The 17,775-nt window shown below is 38.7% G+C and overlaps 4 protein-coding genes and 1 pseudogene across 6 annotated transcripts; 1 reads left to right on the top strand and 4 right to left on the bottom strand.

Moving 5' to 3' along the window:
* Positions 1 to 117: 117 nt before the first annotated feature.
* On the bottom strand, positions 118 to 801 carry LOC101313424. Its single transcript, XM_004302113.1, has one exon. The coding sequence runs from the start codon at positions 689 to 691 to the stop codon at positions 368 to 370; it is 324 nt and encodes a 107-aa protein (XP_004302161.1). The 5' UTR covers positions 692 to 801; the 3' UTR covers positions 118 to 367.
* Positions 802 to 2,032: 1,231 nt separating this feature from the next.
* Positions 2,033 to 4,113, bottom strand: LOC101312940 (probable tyrosine-protein phosphatase At1g05000-like). Of its 2 annotated transcripts, XM_004302111.1 has the most exons (5): positions 3,673 to 4,113; positions 3,344 to 3,437; positions 3,133 to 3,190; positions 2,994 to 3,037; positions 2,080 to 2,360 (listed from the first exon to the last, which is right to left on the bottom strand). In XM_004302111.1, exons 1-5 carry the CDS (start codon positions 3,825 to 3,827, stop codon positions 2,103 to 2,105), a joined length of 609 nt encoding a protein of 202 aa, XP_004302159.1. In that variant the 5' UTR covers positions 3,828 to 4,113; the 3' UTR covers positions 2,080 to 2,102. The 2 variants fall into 2 exon arrangements, with proteins under 2 accessions (XP_004302160.1, XP_004302159.1); XM_004302112.1 differs by lacking the exons at positions 2,994 to 3,037; positions 3,133 to 3,190 and having other exon boundaries at positions 2,033 to 2,360.
* A 1,866-nt stretch (positions 4,114 to 5,979) lies between these two features.
* LOC101312066 (photosystem I reaction center subunit XI, chloroplastic-like) lies at positions 5,980 to 7,061 on the top strand. Its single transcript, XM_004302108.1, has 2 exons — positions 5,980 to 6,290; positions 6,478 to 7,061. Exons 1-2 carry the CDS (start codon positions 6,129 to 6,131, stop codon positions 6,964 to 6,966), a joined length of 651 nt encoding a protein of 216 aa, XP_004302156.1. The 5' UTR covers positions 5,980 to 6,128; the 3' UTR covers positions 6,967 to 7,061.
* A 161-nt stretch (positions 7,062 to 7,222) lies between these two features.
* On the bottom strand, positions 7,223 to 8,176 carry LOC101312359. The gene is made up of 3 exons (XM_004302109.1): positions 7,995 to 8,176; positions 7,781 to 7,894; positions 7,223 to 7,681 (listed from the first exon to the last, which is right to left on the bottom strand). The coding sequence occupies exons 1-3, from the start codon at positions 8,122 to 8,124 to the stop codon at positions 7,383 to 7,385; spliced, it is 543 nt and encodes a 180-aa protein (XP_004302157.1). The 5' UTR covers positions 8,125 to 8,176; the 3' UTR covers positions 7,223 to 7,382.
* A 715-nt stretch (positions 8,177 to 8,891) lies between these two features.
* On the bottom strand, positions 8,892 to 14,913 carry LOC101311488 (annotated as a pseudogene). Its single transcript, XR_184847.1, has 10 exons — positions 14,666 to 14,913; positions 14,529 to 14,594; positions 14,093 to 14,224; positions 13,905 to 14,003; positions 13,720 to 13,792; positions 13,246 to 13,331; positions 12,512 to 12,595; positions 12,296 to 12,355; positions 11,911 to 12,114; positions 8,892 to 11,024 (listed from the first exon to the last, which is right to left on the bottom strand). The product of XR_184847.1 is annotated as a pentatricopeptide repeat-containing protein At2g22070-like (transcript).
* Positions 14,914 to 17,775: the final 2,862 nt, after the last annotated feature.

The following is a 17,775-nucleotide window of genomic DNA, read 5'->3' as shown; positions in this document are numbered from 1 at the left end:
ATATCATACGAGTACAGATCACATATATAGCCATTTTGGGATTGTGCAAACCATTTTGTTTCACATTGTTAAACCATTTGTATCAATCCATAGCTAGATACTGAAGCCAGTTCATACTTCATAAAAGCAATGCATTTCACCAAGAGGGGTGTACTCATTCCAGAAACATTACAACATGAGATTAAAGTAGCTAAAAACATTAATCATCATCTTGATTATCATAGGCATAAGAAAACCTAATATTCATCCAGTCCACACCTCCACCCATACCCTTGAGCACTATTCCCATACCCAACAATCTAACCCCAAACACACACAAACATAAAAGGACTGAAAACAAGAGATAATATATCCATCATCATCTCCTTCACTTCTTGAGGCTGCCGCGAACTCCGGGCTTGGGCTTCTCAGCCGGAGCCTGGCTGGTGCTGGTGCTAGCGTGACGGTTCACGATCGCCGCCTCGTCGAAAGCAATCTTGGGATGCTTAGAGTCATGGTGAATCTGCATCGACTTGACGTCCGGCGCCGTTATCTTGCAGTGAGGGCACTCGTACTTGGCGTGTCCGCCTTTGTCCTGCCCGGTCCGGTCCGCGATTCCGGCCTTCCCGCCGCCGCGATTGGTCGTCGCGGCGTCGATCTTGGCCTGGATCTCCTTCGCCGTGTGCTTCTTCGGCTTCGCCTTCCCCGTCATGGCTTTGGTTCCCGACGGCCACACAGAGAGAAACCCTAAACGCTAACTTCGATTTTTGGGGAAAAAGAAGAAGAAATTTAGAGAGAGAGAATGGGGGTGTGTGTGCGGGTGCGGGTGCGCTCTGAGATCTTTATATATAGAGAGGAGGGCTTATCCGCCCTTTCTTCGTCACTCACTGTGCTCGTGTCTATGTGAGATCGGTGACGTGGCGAAATTCCATTGGATGTCCCGTTTGAGGTCTTCTTCGGTCTTTCGCTTTTGCCTGGGCCGGACCGATTATACCCGAACCCCGTTTGTTCTGTGAGCCCTACTTAGCCGGACCAATTATCGTCTCAGTATCTTAATTGGGTACGTCTATTGTTACCCCACAAACCACTTTACTCATCTCACATTCTCTTCACATCGCATTTATATATTTTTAATTGTCAGTCTACTTCGTTCACCCATTTATAATACCTAAAATACTATTTTCTCAATTCTACTTTGTTCACGCTACATATATTTTTTAATTTCAGATTTGGTTTTTTTATCCTACATTATCTTCTTACCCCACATATAAATTTTTTAATTTTTAATTTACTTGTAGAGATGACAAGAGAGAAAAAAATAGCAAAGAGATGACAAGAGTCTAAAAACATTTGTAGGGATAAACAAAGCATCATCAAAAGAAAAACAATGAAAAAAAAAAATACAAACAGTTCACCTCATCTTCATGTTGGATGCTAGCGCTAGTCAGACTTCATAAAACGACTGAATATGATAAATTATGGGTTAGAGTTGCTATTTCTCTCGTTTTACGTGTATCAGCTCTCAACAAATGCCCATACCGGCTTGTTTCCTCTCTTCTTTTTTTGGTGAAACTCTCCTTTTTCCTTTTCTAGATCCCCTTTTGCTAATGTTGCAAGTTCTACACCTTGTTAATGTCTAGGTGACGATCATGACAGCCCATTGATTTTAACAATTCAGTGAGCCTAGTACTAGATAGATAGCACAAATTTTGAATCTATGTCAATGTCAGCCGTTTGCCAAAAACAAAAGTCGGTGGTGCGTTATGAGTTGGCCACAGTTAGGTTAGTCCTCCTTTCATGTGCCATGATACCATCAAATACAAGAGCTCGTACTAAAACCAAATAAGATTCTGTGATCTAAGGTGTTTTAAGGGAGATGGAGATAGAGTAAAAGTATCAAGAATTTACTGGTCTTTATCAATTAGATAAAAACGAGATGAACAGATCCTATTGTTTTGTACAGAGGAAAATTGATCTGTACCGATTACCAATTGCTATCACATCTCCAAAACAAACAATGCAGATACCAAGTCGAAAACAAGTGTTAAAAAGAATGTTTTAAGCTTCGTAAAAGAGAAGACAAGGATAATAATTGTCTTGACTCATAACTCCATGCTAGGTTGTTAAACTTTCATGGTCTGGGGCTTCTGTAAATTCTCATCTCTGTACACCAACCGCCTCTTGTTAGAACCGTAACCTTGATACTGGTAGATAATACTGTAAAGGCATTGCCTCAGGCGCATTATATCAAATGCCTCTATGAATCTCAAATCTGTTGGCCTTGCCTTCACCCCAGCAAATCGCTGGTACTCCTCAAACACAGATGACAAACACCAATTCTGAAACTTACGCAGGCAACCAACAAGACATCCAGTGCGATGCTGTACGAACAAATTGTAAACAGAAGGTCAGAACTGCCCTGATAAAACAGCATATGAATTCAAAGAGATCCAGTAATTAAGCATAACAGGTGATACATATCAGCCAAAGTTTCAAAGAGTTCTAAGATAATACTGCTTTGAGATGTAGCTTTTATGGTGTAGAACAATAGGAGAAGGTTAGTGTTGATTTCAGGCTAGAATCTAGCAACGCAAATAACATTTGCTAGGACAAGACTCCTCTTTTACACATTTTAGTATCAAGTCAAGTCAAATGAAGTTCAGAGCACAGCTAGTTGTTTCAGGAAACTATATCTATCAAAGGAAAAAAACAGCTTTCATACCAACCTACCATGATATTCAGAATGTTCAGTGGTTAGAATGGTGAAGTGTAAATAATGGTTGGATAAAGAACAGGAGAATGATATGGATACTAACATGAGCAATGAAGAAACATGTATTGCATCATTTGAAGAAAAGAGAAAGAACAGCATATCGTAAAAAAGTTGAAGTGTATAAACAATGGAATTAGTTTGCTGATAAGGTTACCAACAAACTTAATCCCAAGCACAGAGACAGCAGTAAAACAAGCTATGTTAAAACATGGGGTAATTAGTCGAACACAAAAAAGCACACCTTTCCACGCTTGCAATGAATCAACACCGGGTGATTTCTCACATCTACAAACCCAAAGAGTAAATATCAGAAATTATAGACTGTAAATTACTTAAAGAAAGAGCGAAATAATAATGAATTGCCTATGTTAGACTAGTACCAATCAAGATTTTCAAAGCCTCCAAGATTGTATCCTTGGGAATTAATATGGCAGGATCCTGCATAAGCCCATGAACTTATCAACACAAATACAATAGAGCCTATGTTCTATCAAATTCCACAAGCAAAGCCTAATGTTCTCGTTTCAACGAAAGTATCAAACTGAATTCATGGACATTTTCAACAGTTTTACAAAAGAAAGAGCATATTACCGTCTTTCCCTCAATTCCGAATTGCAGGAGCCGAATGTTTTGAGAGCGAAGAAACTCCAAATTCTCCTCCGGATAGGGCTCAGGACACAAGTATCTGCACCAAATCACACAATCAATTCACATACAAACAAACTCATTCATCTTCTAACTTTTTACCTCTACAAAAATCTTAGTGTGTTCCTCACTTTTCTTTCCTTCAATTTTCTTACATACATTAATCAAATTGATTCAAATTTGTAAATTAGCAACAAACAAGAACTCAATTTCTGAGCGATGAAAACCCTAAGAATGTGAAAATTGATTCAACTAGCAACTGAGGAGGGACTTACATGATTGATCGGAGATTGAGGGAGCGGAGGAAGGGGAAATTGGCGGGCTGAGGGAAGCCAGATCTGAAAATGCCGTCCTCCACCATCGAGAAATTGATCGGCGGCTCCAAAACGTCGTCGTCTTCGTAGTCGTTCGTCTTTTGCTGCTTCTCCATCGTCGCTGTCTTCTTCGTTTCTTGCTCTCTTCGAAAATGCAGCAAGGAATTCTCAGTGTCAAGAGAAACAAGAATAGAAGGAGCTCATGGTTTTGAGGAGGAGGAGGAGGAGACGATCAAAACGACGCCGTTCGGGGGTTTTCAGGGTTTCGTTTTCTGCTTCTCGTGACAAGAAGAAAAAAGAGCGAGAGAGTAGTGATTGAATTGGATTCCGATTCTGGATTTGGATTTTAAAGAGTCCGAGGTTCTTCTGGACTTTTTACCTTCTCTCACATCTTTGCTTACCTCACCCAATTTTTTACTCATTACTTATACAATTCTCCTCATGCTATTTTCTTTTTTATTTATTTATTTATTTTTCAATTTTGGTGTTCAATTTTCTTTTTTTAGTAGACAACAACTTTGGAGAGCTGTTGTCACTCTTTTTTAGGTAATGTAGGTTACTAATTGAGACATTGTTCCAGAGGAAGTGAGAAAGATAATATTTTGGGTTATCAACGTTGGCTGTAAATAAAAACTAACCATTCATTTTGGTTAAGATTTATAGGGTTTAGATAGAACGTGGATTTTGAAAAACAGTGAGATATTACATCACCAATCACTAATAAATCTCCAACAAATAACTAAAATTAACTTGAAAAACAGTGAGATCTCACATTCTTGAGTCGTTAACACGTATATATTAATAGATTTAGATATGTTAATACGTTTCGGTCATGTTTATCTACATAGTTTTTCTACATATTTGCATAAATTATTGAAAAATCTTATTTTCATTATCAAACCTTGTACTCTAATTTGATTATGTTGTCATGTGATGTGAGAGTCGTATAAGTTTGGAAAATGCGGTTTTGTATCTATAACCTCAAGAAATCAAATAAAGTTTCAGCAAATATGAGTATGTCTAAATTTATTAAAAATTGCTTTATGGTCTACAAATTAATTTGTCATAAGGTCTAAATTATTAATTTGTTTGAAGATTTCGAACCTTCATTTTCTCCTTTACTAAATTATGAATAAGGATTCCCAAGTGGCCACTAAGTGGGTCTGAGAAAAGTGATTTGATTCTGCTTGTGCAAATTCAGATATGATCCGTATATTTTGACCGGAGCCATCAGACTGGGTCACAGAGGAGAATGGTATGCATATGCAAAAGCCAAAAGGACATGTTGATTTAAGCGTGCATATTGAAAAGTAGTTGTGTCTTCTTCTTTCAGATTCACTGGATACCTACATCAGCTTTCTTTACATCCTCGAATAATAGAATCATTCACATGAGATTCCGAGCTCCTTCCATGGCTGCTTTCGAATTCGGATGGCTGCTAATCAAGCTAGCTCGGTTGACCCTTTCTTTATCTTCCAGTAAATATGCATCTCACACAGAATCAGAATCCAATTGACTCTTGAATTTCTCTGTGTTTGAATAATTCCAGTGGTCACCCAGCATGCATGAACAACCTGATCAAACCATCTTCAATTTTACATGACTTGTCAAACACTCAAACCCTGTGTACATATTCAAGTATGCTTGTCAATTACTTGCACCTTGATCATATTTCAGCTTGTTGATCACTGCTTTCATTTCACAGTAATATTATGTTGGATTACTAGTATGCACGACGTGTATTTACACAACGTAATCTTAATTGTTCATAACAATTCATATGTTTGACCACCATGTTTCTATATTATTTTCTCTAATATTAACAATATATATATGTATGTATATGAAGATACACACCATATATATATGTATATGTATATGAAGATACACACCATGTACTGAAGATGTTCTCTAATATTATGATCAAAACTCTTCCTAGCTTGTTTAAAATGGAGAAAATGGTGGGTAGTCAAGCAGGCTGCAGCAGCTGAATGCTGAGTTGTTTTGCAAGTCTGTGGGCTGATGGTGTTTTTAGAGCTGGCTTCTAAGCAGACCAGATTGATTGACAAAACCCACATTCCACTAGAAAAACAAAGTCCATATGAGCCCAACAAATCTCATGCCCAAAACAATATTTTCCAAATTTCATAACAAATAGAAAATTATAATGAAACCACATAAAAATAAAAGAAGTATGGATAAGGGATAAGATTTTAGTTGCAGTTGATCCAATGAAATCAGAGGGGTCTATGCCAGCCACAATCTCTCACTCTCACACTTGGCAAAAATACTTGGCCTGCCCTCTCCAATATCATATCTCACTCCCTTTGGGGCTTTCACTTTGTCGCTCACTAGTTCTCTTCTGCTACTCTTTCTTTACAATTGTTAGCTTGTAGTCTTGTTCAAAGCAGACAGCCATGGCCAGTGCTGCACCAATGGCCAGCCAGCTCAAGTCCACCTTCACCTCCCCAGTTTCCAGAGCTTTGCTTGCTCCCAAGGGCCTCTCTGCCTCTCCACTCAAGCTCTTTCCTTCTAAGAGATCCTCTTCCTTCACCATCAAAGCCACCCAAACCGACAAGGTAAGTGTATGCATTTCTCTTATTATGAAACTAACCGGCTAACTCGATCTACAACCCTAAATCTAGAACATAGTGCTACATCATATTGTCCAATGGCAACATGTTATCAACAATTTTGGAAAGTAAATCACTCAAAAGTAGTAAATACATGTTGTAAATTACTATTGTGGTTTGATGGAACTTGCAGCCATTCCAAGTGATTCAACCAATCAATGGTGACCCTTTCATTGGAAGCTTGGAGACTCCGGTGACATCAAGCCCCTTGATTGCATGGTACCTCTCCAACCTCCCTGCCTACAGAACAGCAGTGAGCCCACTTTTGAGGGGAGTTGAGGTGGGCCTGGCTCATGGATATCTCTTGGTCGGCCCATTCGTCAAGGCAGGCCCATTGAGGAACACCGAAGTAGCTGGGGCAGCTGGCTCCTTGGCAGCTGCTGGTCTTGTTGTCATCCTCAGTGTTTGCTTAACCATGTACGGCATTGCATCCTTCAAGGAGGGAGAACCATCCACAGCTCCTTCTTTGACCTTAACCGGCCGCAAGAAGGAGCCCGACCAGCTCCAAACCGCCGAAGGATGGGCCAAATTCACCGGAGGGTTCTTTTTCGGAGGGATTTCCGGTGTCACTTGGGCTTACTTCCTCCTCTATGTCCTAAACCTTCCTTACTACGTCAAGTAGATTTCAAAACATTTGCTTCTACTGTTCAACCCTGTAATGAATCTCATGTATGCTACAATTGTTTGTGAAAATCGTATATTTGAAGCTTAAGACTCCATTTTGTAACTTTAATTCCTGTTTACCACTCGTCTAAGCTATCTAACAGCAATCTTGGGTGGTTATTAACCTAACTAAGCTCTACAATAACTGTTTTCACCACATGCTGTGCATGTAAGAGATTACTAGCTAGTTAAAAAGAACGAGTTGAGGAAGTAGATGTTGAAATGTCACATACTACATTATACATTCATCATATATAGTGATCATCCCTTCACAACTTAAGCACCAAGAAACCAATACGTTGAAATGTAAGTAGGGGAGACAAGAACTCTGGTTTGGATTTGGCAATGATTTACAGTCTTAAATATATAATCACATCATTGATTCATCATTCTATGACTCGATTTAGACAAGTATTCATGAAGAGGAGCCACTGAATTGACATGGATAGCATCATCATCAGCATCAGATTGTGAAGGCCTAGAGAGCTCGAACTGCCTCCAAGAAACATGAGATATAAGATCATCCCAGGAGACCTTATTAGTTGTTGCAGCAGTAGCAGCAGAACCAGAACCAGAACCAGAACCATCCAGACCTATGTGTGTCACATGCTTCACATCTGTAGGAGACCCTATTTCCATATCCATTTCTTCTTCTTCCATTTCATCCTTGTAAACTATCATATACAAGAAATAGGCACCAGAGTAAATAAACATCAGAACTACCAATCTGAGAGAAATTGAACAAAGTATGATCCCCATTTGTAGGGACTTACCAAACAACTGAGAAAAATTCTTGAAACCCTTGAAGAGCCTGTGTATACCAACAGATACGTTTGGTTTTGAAAGGCTATCTCCTTCCTCCTCGTCCTCTTCTTCTTCTTTAGTTCCTACACAAAGATCATTAATTAATTTAATCAGACGTACAAATGACTATGTTAATTAAATTCAAAAGATTGTACGAGTGTGTGAGCAGAGTCTGAGAGAGACTTGTTGGAGATGGATTTGTATCTGATTTGGATCTTCTGGGATGTTGTTGTGCACCAACAGCAATGCTTGACTCAGAAACGCACCCAATAGTGAAAGGAAGAAGCACAAGCCTTTCCATTCTTTCTCTCATGTTACATCAACTGCTTCAGAGAATGAGAGAGGATTTTGAGAAATTGGTGTTTGAGGAAAATGTAGATTTGGGATGTGGTCTGTTAAAATAGTGCAGGCACAGTACACTGACTTAGTTATCAAGTTACAATAATTATACGTATAGAAACTTCCAAGTTCCAATTGATCACATATGCAAGTCTGTTTGGTAGCTCAGATTTGGAGGGATAAAGAATCAAACTAAGATTCTCAAACTTATTACATTAAGACATCTGCAATACATAGTTAGTGATGGGTATGTTTGGACGTGAAATCCACACTAACAAGGTTCACTAGTGAAGTTTAACCCAATTGAAAGAGGATAAAACCACTTTTAGTGGGTTGGTTTTTCCACTTTACTTGCATCTCTTATAGAATAAGCCATCAATTTCCACTTGTCCTTCTGTGTTTTTTTGGGTTAATTTGCTTACTTAGTTTGGACTCTATCTTTCAAGCAGTGTATACTAAGCAATCTCTGTTGGTGTTACAATCAAGCTAATGGCTTAGGCCTATTTCTTAGAAGCAGGGCATGTATGATTGATTGCAAGAATAGAAAAACAGAACCTTGGAGGAAGAAAGCTACGCTTGTGTTACCAACCTCAAATCTACTAGTATAATTATATGTATAGAGTAGATGGATCAACAAACTCTGAGGTTGACTGGAGCTTCATTCGATACTGAGATTAGCAAGCTCAATCTATGTTGGAGATTTAACTTTGGACCAAAACAGTGACAATAAACTTGGACCTTTTACCAATAATCTCCACAGGAGCAGCTCCCATGCTTAAAATGATGGAAGCGATGAAGGTCTCTGACAATTATTTCCCTATTTAAAAGCTGAGAAGTAAATTTAATGAAGTTGTGACAATCACTACACACTCTAAGGTTCTTCATTATCCGAATAGGTATCCCAGAAGCCGTGCTAATGATGCCATAGGCAATTGCAAGCTTTTCACTGTGATGCGCAAGAAGTGCTTCTCCTTGTTCTTGTTCTACGTCCTGCATCACTAGCTTTGTGTCCAGTGAATACCCGATTTCCTTCAGTCTTGCAATCAGTTCGTCCAAGTACGAATATATCTCAGTGGAATGTGGATGACTCCGGTCTCCCATGACAAAGGAGTGTACTTGATTCTTCAGTTGGATCCAAGATTGGCCGGCAACTTTGTTAATTCCTCTCTGTTGCATCAACCTCCTCATTTCAGCTGCTTCTTCCCATCTGTGATCTGCAGCACACATGTTTGACATCAAAACATAAGGCCCCTCATCAGAAGGTTCGAGTTGGAGGAGCTTTTCAGAAACCCACTTTCCCAGCTCTACATTTTTATGAAGCCGGGAAGCAGATAGAAATGACTTCCAAACTGAACTCAAGTGAGAAATGCCATTTTCATGAATGAACTGCTTAGTCTCATTCAAGCGACCTGCACGACCATAAAGATCAACCATACATGTGAAGTGTTCAGTTCCCGGCTTAATGCCGTATACTTCTTTCATCAAGCTGAAATATTTGCTGCCTTCTTCAATGAGCCCAGCATGGCTGCACGCATTTAAAAGCCCCACGAAAGTAACCTCATTCGGTTTCATTCCCTCTCTTATCATGAGTTCGAAGAGTTGTGCAGCCTCTTTCCCTTGCCCATGTAAAGCGCAAGCAGAAATCATTGACGTCCACAAAACAACATTTGGATCATGAGTTGGTGTAAAAATCATCCAGGCATCAGTTAGACTCCCACATTTAGCATACATATCAATATAGCAGGAACTCAAGTGAACATCTAATATGTACCCAACTTTCTGACCAAGTGCATGGATACTTTGACCCAGAAGCAAACTCCCAAGGTTAGCACATGCAGAAACAACGCTGGTTACAGAGAATCGATCCACCATAAACTGTTCACGGAGCATAGAACGGAAAGTTATCAAAGCATATTCATGCTCACCATTACGAACATACCCAGAAACCATTGAACTCCATGATATGATTTCAGTCTTCACCTCATCACTCGTAAACTTATACTTTGCTCTGAGAGGCGTTCTTTTGAATATCAGTGATGCCTTGTCCATTCTCCCACATTTGCAATACATATCAATCAATGAAGATCGAAGAAATCCATCATTTTCAATGCCAAGCCTCACAAGACAGCCATGAATTTGTCTCCCAATTTCCACAACATGTAAAGATGAAGCCAAACCGAGAGCTACAGAGAAAGTGACATCCTGAAACGAAACTCCGTTTTCCACCATCTCATAAAGCAGCTCCAATGCACATCTTTCATCCCCATTCTGCATCAACCCATACACAATTGTATTCCAACTAGCAACATCCTTGCAGGGTACCCTTCTGAACATTTCAAGAGCCTTCTCCATGTCCCCAATATGCATATATGCACCCATCATTATATTCCAAGTAACTGTATCCCTCTCTTTGATAGTCTCAAACAACCTTTCCGCATAATCCAACGCTCCACATTTGACGTAAACATCAAGCAATGAATTCTCTAACACCACATCCACCTCAATCCCATTTCTCAATATCCATCCATGAACTCCCTTCCCCATCCGAAAATCACATAAACTCGAACAACTCTTCAAAACACTCGACAACGTAAATTGGTTCGGACAAACACGCTCAACTTGCATCTCTTTGAAAAGCTCGAGCACAAATCTACAAGCTCTAGTCCGAGCAAACCCGGAGATTAATATAGTCCACGACTGGACATCCCTCTCAGGCATTTCATCGAACAGCTTGCATGCATAGTCCAAGTTTTTAGATTTCATGTACAGACTAACAACGTAGCTCCCCACATTCAAATGGTGCAACGAACCATCCTTGACAGATTTGGCATGATGAACATCAGGTAATGATTGGTAACCAGAGTGCTGGAATCTCTGAAACTCCAAGTTATGGGTATGCTTTAACAATGAGTTAGAGCTGATGCAACTGGTTCTCAGATAAGCCCGTCTCATCTTACCACCCTAACGTTGTCGAGGTTTACTTGTGTGAGCATATGAACACAGTTAACATATAAAAAGGTAAGAACTTAAGCATGTCTGTTTGTTGGTATTAGTTGTCTTAAATAAGGAGTCCAGTTTGATTAGTATTATGTTTGATGTTACTGGGTACTAAAATAAATGAGTTTACGTAACACCTTGTTTTCAAATTGGTCTCCTTAGATGGTGTTATTGTGGGTATTCAAATTGGTTATCCCTAAATAACATCATCATTCTAAACTATAAACCAAACAAACTCCTCTGATATCATACCATGCAACACCAATCAAATTCGAGTTAATAAGGATATACTTTCGTGCCTTGTGGCGTGGCGTGGCGTGTTGGCTTTCCATGGCCGGTCGATTGAATATCGGGAGCTGGTTCAACATGAATAATTCAATTCTTATATGAGCTTGTTACATAAAACTAAGATGCTTTATGTGAGAGAGAGCCCAAAATCATTGATTGTTATATAAGTTCAAAGCACTATCGAAGGATCAACTCATGTATAAACAACCTTTGCAGCTTCCGATTACTGCAGCTCTTTCGTTCAGGATTACAACTCATGATTGGTATTCACAGAATATTAGCATTATATGAGTCAATTCCAGCAATTTGAGTGAGGGGGATAAGAGAAGCCGAAGAAATGGAGGGAAGCAAATGAAATATCTATATACTAGTAAAATACTAATGTTTTACAAACGAATCAGAAGAATGATCTCTTGTATAACACAAAAATTTAAGTGGAGAGCATCTGAGGGCTCTTAAAGAATCAGGTTAGCACTATGGGTTCAGACTTTTATAGAGGGGGATAGAAATAGGAGGACAAAGAGAAGCATAGGAAGAGCAAGCCTCCGACGGTGGCGACTGTCCTTTGGGAGATTTTGGATGCCAACATGCTCCCTCCCACCACAGCCACAGATGTGCAGATGGTATGTCCTAATGTTGCACCTACCGCAACTCCTACTGCGTTTTTGTGGGTTGCCAGCTGCAGGATTAAAGTAACTGCTTGTTAAAACCAAACTATGAAAAACTCAAATGCATACATAGATACTTCAATAATATTCATGTCCCAAAACCCAGCTGAATGTATAATAAACATGTAGCTTATAAAACCAACAATTATATAAAGCAGCAGTGAAGTGAACTATGAATAGGGAATGTCTTACAGCGATTGTTGCTATTTGGCTACGATCTCCCCACTCAGCTAAAAATGTTAGAACGAATGACTACAAAATCAAAGATAATAAATCAGTACTGAAGATCATAACGGCTGTAGGTAAGCAATGGATAATAACGGATCATATGTGCTACAATTAAACGTCCACAGTAACAAAGAGAAAAAGAAACCAAGACAATAATAAGTTGGTAAGCAAAAATCATACCTCCAAAAAGATTGGTGTCAAAAATCTAGAAAAGAAACGGCGGAATGTTGTCTTCCCCTGTCCAGACTCAAGTTTCTCTTCTACCTGAATATATCAAGTGCCAACCAAATTTAGACAATGAGCCCAAATTAGAGTATCAGAAGAGCAAAATTCTAGATGTACGCTCATCAATGTCATGATTGGATATAAAAAATAAAAAAAATCATATATCAGTAAATATTACACGCTATCAATTTAGAACAATAAGTAGTAAACTAAGAAATGAACTCCAATTCTCCTAAATGCAAAGTACTTCCACATTACTCGGGTATGTCCTGGACAAACGAGGAACACAAATCTACCCAATTTCACCAGCCTCACACAAAGTTGAGCCACAGTTCTTTATGCAACTTTTTCTTTTTAAAAGTCCTTATGCAACATTTAACACTACAGATGATGGTTTTTAAGGTTCTTAAGACCTCCCCAACAGCAAAACACGGGGGAAATATACAATTTCATCACGAGGCCTGGTGAAACCTAAGCACCACTTCTAAACAAACTTCTATCTAACCAATTTTAGTATTATTTTCCAATCTAACATCAATAAGCATGATCCATAAACTTGATAATAACAAAGCAAACAAGCATTGTTAACTTTCCAATTTTCTATCTACAGATGATATATAGATATCAATTCAATAAAGGCTAACATACAAATATATCAGAGACTGAGAATGGTTATAAAGTAGACATACTTCTTCTATTTCTTTCTTCTGTGAACCTTTTGGATCAGATCTCCAAGCAATGTAAAGTAACCGCAGCCCGAAAAACAGATAAAGGACTGCAAAGAAAAGAAAATAGAATTATAACACTTGAGCTCCTTCAGACTATCAACCTGATTCAAAAGTCCAACTAAATCATAGTACTGAGATTCAATAAACAATAATTGGATAAAAATAGAAATGAAACATAGGAGCCTAGACATTTACCCTAGAAAGTGTAACGAGGACACCTTTATTTCTTTTTTCTGTTTCTTTACAATATCCAGGATTCTTTCTTTAGTTAAAACAGGGTTAAACTTTGGTAGAATATGATTTGTCTGTCAAGAACTGTGTAAGCTCAGGTTCCCCCTTAATTAATCGCACATGTATTGCAGAACGAGTGTGTTTTCTTAAAAGTAAAATGACAAGACATGTACAGAGCAAAGTAGCAGAAATGAGCATCTTTACCTGTAGCTGCACTATTTGTATGCTTCCTTGATATCAAATTTGGCACAATCCTACCAAGTCCAGTAGAAAGTACCTAAATGACACATGCAACAACTTAAGTCCTGATTACATTGGAATATGAAAGAGCAGCGAGGTTGAAGGAACAGGTTAAAAGACAATAGAAACAGAAATATTGAAGAACTTACAGTCATTACAACCAGGGCAGAGAGTGCACCGGATAGGACAATTGACTTGGGATGGCGCATTGCCATGAGAGCTGCTATTATGAATGTTTCATCTCCAATCTAGTACCAAATTCATCAATTAGAATAAACATCAACTTGCAGGGTAAAGTTCCATCATCAATGAAAACAAGGAAAGTCTGTGCACACACCTCACTGACGAGGATCATTGAAAAGCTAGCAACAAAGGCATCGAAAATCCCAAGACCGGAGTCCACATTGAGACCAATAGCAACTGCATCGGCGCCATTCTCTCCAAGAGCTTCAAGAAGATTCAAATTAATCTGTACAAAGATTTGACATATTAGTATAGACATCAAACAAAAGATTCCAGCACGTGCCAAATGCAGATAATGTTACCCAAAACCAGACGCTTATTTTGCAAACTAGCAACAAACTGAATTCAAAGACAAGGGAAGTTAAGATCCGGGGAGTTTAATACGGTCTCTGAAGTAGAAAAGTACAAACTCAAGTTGAACATTTGTTCAATTAAACAGCTCAGGATGTCAACTGAAGCTTAAACCTAGTTCAACTCTGAATTGAAGAACAATCCAGAAGCCTTGGAAATTTAAGAAATGGTTATCAAACCTTGCTACGTCGGCCCAGATCTAAGGATCCGCCGGACTCTCGCCTCTGGTTTTCGACCTCAGACTCCTGAATCATCATCACGATCAGGATCAGCCAAACATGGAATGGTGAAAGTGAGAGGGAACATAATCGTTTACCTGAGCAGAAACGGTGAAGAGGAGTAGCAGCACCAAGAATGCAACAACTCCACAATTGAACCCGAAACCCATCACACACCACCAGTTTTGGATCTGAATCGCTCTCTCACTCACTGGGATTCTAAGCAAACTGAAATTGGGGAGAGATCTGAGAGAGAGAGAGAGATCTTGCCAAAAGCGAAGATCCCCAAGAGAGAGAGCCTCGAGTACCAGGAATTTCACATATTATAATACACGGAAACACGCACTCCTTCGATTCTGAAACACGGAAAGAGGGAGAGAGAGAGGTGAAAAAGGTTTGACCCCGGTAAAAGAACTCAAAAAAACTTACGATCTTTCACTTACGATTTATGCTACTAAACCAAACGGTACGGTACTGGGTTGTAAAATATTACGTTGAGAGCACTTATTTTTGCACTGAACAATTTACATATTCTAAATATTCGATTTTCAGATAATGAAAAATAAATAACCCTATAGTTATAAGCTCAGGTAGAATCGGTTAATAAATAGTGTTTAAGGTTAGTCTAAGATACATATATATATATACATCAAGTTGATTTAGAGGTAGAATGAGTGTTCATGTTATTGATAGACATGTTTGAAGCTAACAAACTCGAATGAAGTTGTTGGCGCTCTAATATCTTGAGAGATTTTGAGTAATTTTCATGGTGGTGCATACACTCCATTAATTGCATTGATGACAACTTCAACTTCAATCTCAGTTAAGCATCTCTTCTTTAAACAAATGAGGTTGTTCTGAAGAGCAAGCGCTTCAAATACTATAACAGAACCATCAAAGATAATTTCGACTATATCAATAGGGGGTGGAATCCACTTACTCATTTCGTATGCATTAATTAGGATAAAAGGACTCACATTAGTATAAAGATACGTCCATTTGCAAAGATGAGCAACAGAAGCTGCCACTTTAGCTATAGGATTAGGGTTTGACCCTTAAAGATAACATCATTCATTGTTTTCCAAACCGGCCAACAAGTAACAATTATTTTCTCAAATAGATCAACATTATAAGGGTTATCTAAAAACCAAAACCATTTATGTACGACTTTAATATAACCTTTTACATGTCCTGAAAAACCAATGATGACAATCTAAAACCGAAGATGAAATATTTACTTGAGTGAATTCATGCTTAAAACTGAAAATCACCCTCTAACCCACTTTTCGAATAAAGAAGCACAATTTGATAGAATTTTTAATTTTACCATATCTGATTTTATATTTTTGAACAATACTATATTTGATCGAGAAAATGGCTGGAAGAAGCGATCGATGAAGTGCTAAAGATAAAAGAAAAACGACAAGTGGAAGTCGTCCACATAGCTGCTTTAGTCCAATCATGAGTGCCCAACCCACCAATCCCCGCTTCAAACGCCAAACCGGGTTCCTCCTGTTGCCACCAAATACTGCTTCTCTTCCTTCCACTCCCGCTTTCACTCTCGCCACAATTTCCATCTTCTTTTTATTTTTACCCGAATGAACTGCCACTGCCAGGCATCCTAAAAGCAATCGAGTCCCATTGCTTGCATAGAAATAGGAAAAATTGCTCTTACTGCTCTCTGCACCTAAATCTAGTTTTTGCAGGGGCTACCTCTTATGGCTCAACAAAACCACATATTTAGTACCCTATATGATCTATTTTTGGGTACAAATAGTGCATAGACACACATATATGGTAGGCAACACCTTCATCCTTTCCCCATTCACTTTTACAGCTTTCCATTTGATTTAATCGTTGGAAAGCATTTTGGATGGCTGCCTTTTTTTTCTCTTCTTGTGATGTCACTATAATTGATCAAATACCATCGCATTTTCATTATATTTTCTTTTTCTCGATTTAATTTTAGTCATAATGAGCTTCTCTTTGGTTGTACGTATTCACACTACCGACAAATCATATTACCGACAACATTAAGCGACATTTAAAAGTAACTTAGTAAGATTAGTTAAGTTTTTTTACCACACAATTTACTTCATTTTGGTACACATTCGTCCGACCATCATATGTGTAGCACACAAGTTGTGTATACGTTACAATTTTCATGCAGTCGTCACAACATTAAATTATTCATTTCATATTTCCGTTATAATTTCTGATACAATCGCCACGTTTCACATTACACAATTCGTTTATCCTTTGCAATCCTCGATCTCATCACCTCATTTAAGACCACACAATGTGGTTATCCCTTTATAATCCTTGATCAAATTGCCCCAATTGCCCCACTTAAAGACTGTCAATTTGGTTATAGGGTACAATCCTCGATCTAATTAATATTCATGTGTTACATCGTGTGTGATGTAAGTGTGTCAAGCGTTTATTCCGACTTTAATATCGTAACCACATACTAAAATGTCTTTAATTAATGGTATTTATTAATTTTTTTTAAGCTATATGTAAAAAGTAAATTGTCAACTCAAATTCATCATAGTATCATGCCACAATAAATTATTGAATTAAAGACTAAATTAGTGCACTCATGCGTCAACTATAGTTGCATTGCTTAACACTCTTTATTCTAAGCATGTTGCTTAGAGTCTTGGAATAAACTTCCGACGAATGCCTGCACAATACATCTTAGAACGTCTCAGTCTCACAATGCAGCACTCCCCCAGATTATGTTTCTGCAAATTAACAAGAAATACAGATTGAATTTAAAAGAAAAAAAAATAAGAGAGAAGTTACTGGAAAATATAAAGAAATCAGCTGGAAATAGTAAAAGCAGTTATACGAAGCGGTCCGAGTTTCTGGTACCCGGTTTGGTGAAGAGCTCAGTCGCATCCCCCGGGAGCAGTAGCTACTCGCTTCCCACGTCGCCCACGTGTCATTTAAAAATTAGTTTAGGCATTGACGTCGGGCAGAAAAAGCTAAAGTAGCAAGTGGCAGAGCGAAAAGGTGTGGCAGAGGGAGCACGCGTGGCGCAGAGGGCGCGAGTATGGTGGAAGGCGTATTCGCGCGGGTGGGAGAGTCAGTTGGGTCCGTTTATTTCCAAAACGCGGGTGAAAAAAGCTGTCTGGTTGAGAGATGGTTGGTTTTTATTCCTCTCCCCTCGTTTTTGTGGAGAGGAGAACACACCGCTCCTCTC

The sequence above is a fragment of the Fragaria vesca genome, linkage group LG6 (genome assembly GCF_000184155.1).
Source record: "Fragaria vesca subsp. vesca linkage group LG6, FraVesHawaii_1.0, whole genome shotgun sequence".
In the NCBI taxonomy this organism is placed as follows: Eukaryota; Viridiplantae; Streptophyta; class Magnoliopsida; order Rosales; family Rosaceae; genus Fragaria; species Fragaria vesca.
This window is presented reverse-complemented; position numbering and strand designations above follow the sequence as displayed.

Coding starts and splice junctions, on each gene's coding strand:
- LOC101313424 (XM_004302113.1), bottom strand. CDS start 691: ATGACGGGGAAGGCGAAGCCGAAGAAGCACACGGCGAAGGAGATCCAG.
- LOC101312940 (XM_004302111.1), bottom strand. CDS start 3,827: ATGGAGAAGCAGCAAAAGACGAACGACTACGAAGACGACGACGTTTTG. Junction 3,191..3,343: donor TCGGAATTGAGGGAAAGACG/GTAATATGCTCT, acceptor GGGCTTATGCAG/GATCCTGCCATATTAATTCC. Junction 3,038..3,132: donor GGCTTTGAAAATCTTGATTG/GTACTAGTCTAA, acceptor TTGGGTTTGTAG/ATGTGAGAAATCACCCGGTG.
- LOC101312066 (XM_004302108.1), top strand. CDS start 6,129: ATGGCCAGTGCTGCACCAATGGCCAGCCAGCTCAAGTCCACCTTCACC. Junction 6,291..6,477: donor AAGCCACCCAAACCGACAAG/GTAAGTGTATGC, acceptor TGGAACTTGCAG/CCATTCCAAGTGATTCAACC.
- LOC101312359 (XM_004302109.1), bottom strand. CDS start 8,124: ATGAGAGAAAGAATGGAAAGGCTTGTGCTTCTTCCTTTCACTATTGGG. Junction 7,895..7,994: donor TACAAATCCATCTCCAACAA/GTCTCTCTCAGA, acceptor ATCTTTGTGTAG/GAACTAAAGAAGAAGAAGAG. Junction 7,682..7,780: donor GAATTTTTCTCAGTTGTTTG/GTAAGTCCCTAC, acceptor TGTATATGATAG/TTTACAAGGATGAAATGGAA.